At 41.6% G+C, this 6134-nt stretch overlaps 1 protein-coding gene across 1 annotated transcript; it reads left to right on the forward strand.

Annotated features, from left to right (window-relative positions):
- Window positions 1-2248: 2248 nt before the first annotated feature.
- Window positions 2249-5405, forward strand: LOC123147081 (cysteine-rich receptor-like protein kinase 25). Its single transcript, XM_044566322.1, has 7 exons — window positions 2249-2332; window positions 3237-3382; window positions 3475-3739; window positions 3876-4131; window positions 4244-4394; window positions 4496-4687; window positions 5163-5405. Exons 3-7 carry the CDS (start codon window positions 3535-3537, stop codon window positions 5223-5225), a joined length of 867 nt encoding a protein of 288 aa, XP_044422257.1. The 5' UTR covers window positions 2249-2332; window positions 3237-3382; window positions 3475-3534; the 3' UTR covers window positions 5226-5405.
- The last annotated feature ends 729 nt before the right edge of the window (window positions 5406-6134 follow it).

The raw sequence follows: 6134 nt of genomic DNA on the forward strand, positions 1-6134 counted from the left end.
GCCTTTTCCGGTAAACCAGCTGCAACGCCCTTTTGTGAAGATTATACATGCCATGGTAGCTAAGTGTCTCGGAACCAACATTACCCTCTAGGGTTTCTCTCTAGCCCATGGTCACTACCGCCGCTGCTGCCGACTTGTCGCTCCGCCGGTGTGGCTAGGGCAGGAAGGGGCTGCACTCTGACCAGTCACACACCCTCACTGAATGCACCCGCCGAGGACACCATGGACGCATTTGATGTCATCTTCTCTCGGCACGCACGGTGCCTGATTGCTGCCTCGCCGGACACCAGTACAACCAGCTCCTCCACATGCTCGTGCCCGTAAACCCCACCGTGTCCACCATCTACGCTGCCAGTTGCACACGCCGTTGGTTCGCTCACATGCTTGAGGCCGTGGCACCCCACGTGTCAATTGTAAATGCCTAGCCCGCATTTTAATTGGCCAAATTCAGATTTTGATCATGAGAAAAAAAAACACTACATTTCATATATTCATGCGGGATCAACATCTTAAAATTTAATCAAAGATTTTTTTTAACAAAAAGAGGTTAAAATCTTCGTCCTCTGCATCATTGTGATGAACGCATCCATTGGCCACTGATGTCTAATAAGATTCTGTTTTGCGGGGTGATGTCTAATAAGATTGTGTATCTTCCGGACAGCGTCATCGCATTGATTTGCAAAGTATATATATTATTATAAATAAAAGTTATTATGAAAAAAATCCAACTAAAAAAAGAAGTTATTGTTAAAATCGCGGAAAATCACTCAACATTTTGTTGAAAGAAATGTGACGAGTCAAGTCAAGTCAACTTGCCCGCGTTTGCCTGGGGATATCCACATCGACATCGACACGCATCTCTTTTCCATTTTTCTACAACTCCTCTGCTCTGCATATATACTCTGCTCCACCCACCTGCAGCCTGTATCTAGTCAACCTCGCCAGAGCAAGGAGACCGCCAGCCACTCACCTCGTCTCGCTCTTCGACCTCTCACCAGCGTCGTCTCCGCCCCAAGGGGATCCGGCTCCTCTACCGTGCCCAGCAGCACGGTACTCTGCCGTGCCTTCTTCCTACCCAGGGGTACGCGCTGGTATGGGCCAGAATATCCTCTAAAAAAAGAAAATATGGGTCAAAGTCCAACCAGCCTAGCAAACCTGATACATCATCACACACCGCTAAAAAAACCTAATGCATCACACCCCTGCATATTAACTAATTAACTATTACTTTTCTAATTCGCAAAAAAATATATTACTTTTCTGAAAAAGTAATTAACTATTATTATTTTCCCTAAAAAATATTATTATCTAAAAAACACCAATTTTGTATCTCGGTCATATATTATGCAGAGCGAATTTTGTATTTTATATTTTCCTTTTTATTACTTATTATTGTTTTATCGGTTGGATTGGTCCTTTTATTTTTATTTTTTGTGCCTTTTGTTTCTCCTCGCAACGTTCCTTGCTTGCGCAGCGGCCTACCAAAAAATAGACCGCTACTAGTTGTTTGGGGTAAATTTATTGAATAATCCTATTTGATAACCTCATATAATTCGTAAAAAGCCCGGATAATCTACATCCATCGGATATTATCGATACCGTATCCGCTACCATATCCATCGAATATCCGGTTGACCAAAATCCATATCCGGGGGATTCATGTGGCCACAGTTACATGTCCATGGATTCCACGTAATTACAGTTGCACGTTAGTCGGGCGGGCATAAATGTGTTCACATGTTTCTCATAGGTGCTCATAAGGGCAGTGACGGGCATGCATCTGGTGTGCAACTGTAGTGTCACGTGGGCGACGAATATGCAACTCTAGTTACACAAGTAGCACGCAAAAAAGACAAAAAAACATACTAATCAAACTGATTAAACAATAACAAATCAAAAATAGGAGAAAGAAAAATATTAAGTATTAAAAATCGCTCCGCGTAGAATATGACTCAGATTTAGCAAAACCATTTTTCTAATACGAGTTCATTTTCATTTAAGAATGTTGCTCATGTGTATTGCTACCTCCGTTCCAAATTTTTTGTCTTAGATTTGTCTAAATACAGATATATCAAATCATGTTTTAGTATTAGATATATCCATATCTAGACAAATCTAAGACAAGAATTTTGGGACAGAGGGAGTAAAAGTTAACATTTTATACAATAATAAGTAGGTAATTACTCTCGTTAATCTGTGCATAGATGAACGGCTGGGCTGGTTAGTTCTAATTTCTGATCCATAGGCCCAATACCAATGGGTACGCTGGGTAAGAAGGCACGGCAGAGTACCGTGCCGCTGGGCACGGTAGAGGATCCTCGTCCGCCCCAAGGTTAGTTCTCTCCATTCTTAAGTGCTCCATGGCACCATCGTTCTAAGCTCCGCATCATGCAGCGTACGTGCAGCAACTGCCGATCTGTCGTGGTTCGGTAAAATGGAAAGTTGCAGCGTCAGTCCACAGCCTGCGTCTGCTCAGTCCCTACTTCACTAGCTGCTCTCGCTCCCGTCGCCTCCGCTGGCTTCGCCGGCCGGAGAGAGGAACGGGAGGGGGGCTCCGGCTTCCTCTTCCTCCGTACTATATCCGGAGTAGCCGCTTTGCAGTGTCGCTCGCGGTCGTCGGGATGGGCGCCGGCCGTCGTCCCGGTGCAACCAGTAGGTCGAGCGTCTCCCCCAGATCTAGAGCTGCTGGTCTTCACTGCTGCCTCGCCTCCAGCCAGCTCTCCGATAACCCCTGCTTCTGCTCTGCAGTTTCCCCAGACCAGTTCCTGCCATTCCTCCCTCCAGATCTGACCGCTCGAGGGCCTAACCCTAGGTTGCTAACTCCCTTTTACTCTGCTTCTTCTGATGCTCTTCAGTCTTCACGGTGTACTCTGCTTCTTTCTTTGCCGGTCTAAGATTGCCGTCCTCTGCAACTTATGCCACCGGCAAAACTGGTTTCTGTTAGTTCAGGAGGCACTGCTGCTGCTGCTGCTGTTGCTTCTCCGAAGCTCGCTGGTGGCCGGCGCCGGTGCTGCTGCCGCCGCGCCATACCGTCTAGCTCTTGAACGCCTTGATGTGTGTATGTGCTAAGCCCTTGTCAGGCTTTGCAATTAATTCTCCGTATAATTCAGAATTGGTGCTGTGTAATGGCCCTTTTGGTCCTCTGCAATGAAAATGCAAGCAGGAACCTTTTGGAAAGAACAAACTTGTGGCAGCTCACTTATTAACTCATCAATTTTTGTTTTTTGAATAAACAGCAATGGCCACTGGAAGTAAAACCTAAGAGATTAGGCCGAGCCCCGAGCTACCCAAGCAACTGCCATTCGATTTTCTGAAGAAGATAACAAACGATTTCTCCGCGGAGCGGAAGATTGGTGGAGGTCCATTTGGAAGCGTTTACAAGGTTTGGCTACTTTCCCATTAACATCTTCTATCCTTCAACCAAGGTTGATAAGAGATACTAATATCTCTGTATCTGTGGGATTGATTAAACAGGGAGTTGTGCCAGATGATGGCAGAGTGATTGCGGTGAAGAAACTTCAGGAGAACGCTCCAATGCCGCCTGACAAGACATTCAATAACGAGGTTCAGAACATTATGGCGCTCAAACACGAAAACGTAGTTGAGTTGGTTGGATTCTGCTGGGAAACACAGAAGAAACTGGTGCAGTTCGATGGAAGGTATATTCAGGCAGACATCACTGAAAGTGTACTCTGCTATGAGTATTTACCTAATGGGAGCCTTCAACAGAATCTTTTCGGTATGCAATAAACATATCTGACATATCTTGCATTTCTCTTTACATTTCCATCTTTGGAGGTAGGGAATCACCTTTAGCTTTTTAAAATTATATATTTATCTTCCTGACCCTTTAGCTTTTTTGCATTCATATACAGGAACAAAAACAGTTGAGGCTGTCTCTTCAGCTGAACCTGTTATCGATTGGGCCACACGATTCAAGATAATCAAGGGAATTTGCCAGGGTTTACTATTTCTACACAAGTTGGATATTCCCATCATCCATATGGATCTCAAGCCTGAAAATATATTGTTAGATGAAAATATGGTTCCAAAGATTGCTGATTTTGGACTCTCGAGGGTCTTTGGCCAAGAACAAACCCGATTGTACACACAAACAGTTGTGGGATCATAGTAAGCTCATTACAAGACTTGATATTATTAGTGTGCGACTTTACTATAAAACAAATTTCATTTTCGCATCTCAAGTATTGCCTAATAAACTTTTGATGATAATGGCATCCAGTGGGTACATGGCTCCAGAATATCTATACAGAGGTGAAATTTCGGCCCAGTCAGACATATATAGTTTAGGCTTATTAATACTCGAGATCAGTACCGGAGAGCAAAACTGCAAAGACAAAAACCAACCCTCAGCAAGAAACTTTATTGATAAAGTAAGAAGATATATTATTTGATTGTTGGAAGATTGAAATAGAACCCTATGTTTCATTTCGTTTGCATACTATAACCAATGATCGTGATTCCATTTCTTTAGGTACGCAAAGATTGGACACTGGAGCACATAGCATCGAAGTATGCATCCTTAGATACAGATGGCCTCCATCAAGTTAAAATATGCATTGAACTTGGGCTAAAATGTGCTGAGATTGATCGGCGAGTCAGGCCTCCCATAGAAGAAATTGTTGACACGCTCAACGGACTACGTGCAAACGAAATGGCAAACGAGGTAAATAACAGGGGATAAAGAGGCTCTTTACTGAGATGATTTAATTTCACAGAAATAGAAAGAATGAACTAAATTTAGTTTTTCTTCGAATGACTGATCAATTTCATGTGTGTCCTAGGTTTTTTACTGCCAAACTTACAGTCATCTTCATGCATATATACATTTTAACTTTTTTATAGATGCATGTCAAATTTATTTCTATGGACCTTTGTTATTGCAAGTTTGCAACTGTGAAGCAACACATTATAGCCATTTCTAATTAGGTCGAATGACAATATTTCTTAATGAAGAGGCAACCTGGTAACATTCATACAATCTGCATAGCCTATATAAGGTTTGCAAAAGAAAGGATTTTGCCTCAAGTGTAGCATACTAGGGATATATATATCCCAGCGGACATCTATATAACCATGCAGTTTATTGTACACATTCCAGATGATTCTAATTAGCATGCTATATACATCTGAAATTTCAGGTCCCTCATGCATCTCCAGTTAGCAAGAAGATGGGTTTTCTAGGTGGTTTCAAGAAGAAATAAAACGTGTGTTATTATTGCTGGAAGACTCAAAATTTGCTTTGTAAATAAGACCATTTGATGCTATATATGCCAGTCTGGAAATGTAGAAATTTTCTTTATTTGTGAAACTATATCTTTTTATTATTGATAAAGATGGGGTGCAACAAGAAATTGAAGCAATAATTTGTTTCTCCTCGGCAGTTGTCACTAAGATGGTACCACAAGAAGACGGGGTCAAATTTCTCACGAAAGTTACAGTCAACATTTTTGATCCAGAGGACGGGGTTGCGACCCTTTTCAAGAAAAGAAAAAACACACACCATCATTTTCAAAAGGCCATGTGTGTGTAGTACTTCCTCCGGTCCTTTTAACTCTGCATATTAGGTTTGTCCGAAGTCAATCTCATTCAACTTTGACCAAGTTTATATAAAAAATTATAAACATTCACATAACAACACCAATATCTTTAGATTCATCTTGGAATATATTTTCATATTATATTTATTAGATATTATAGATGCTAATAATTTTTAATATAAATTTGGTCAAACTTAACAAAGTTTGACTTTTGGCAAAACCAATGTGCAGAGTAAAAAGGACCGGAGGGAGTATGAGACCACAAGGAGTAACTCTATTGCTAAAAATATAAATGTTTTATGACCAACCATTATACCGATTGACAATCCTTCAGGGTTTTTTGTCTGTAATTGCCATGTTGTCAGTTGCTTATAATGTTCTAGATAGGTTACAGCGACATGGTTGAGGTTATAGTGCTAGTTGCTATTGCGGTAACTGTTTGTTGCTTACATGGCAACCAATGGTATATGTCTATTGCTGGCATGTATACCAATGTTATTTGTCTGTTGCTGGCATGTGATATACCTTGGTAATTGGTGGCATCACCTTTTTTATTGAAACATAACGAGATGA

Source organism: Triticum aestivum, chromosome 7A (assembly GCF_018294505.1).
Source record: "Triticum aestivum cultivar Chinese Spring chromosome 7A, IWGSC CS RefSeq v2.1, whole genome shotgun sequence".
NCBI classification, from domain to species: domain Eukaryota; kingdom Viridiplantae; phylum Streptophyta; class Magnoliopsida; order Poales; family Poaceae; genus Triticum; species Triticum aestivum.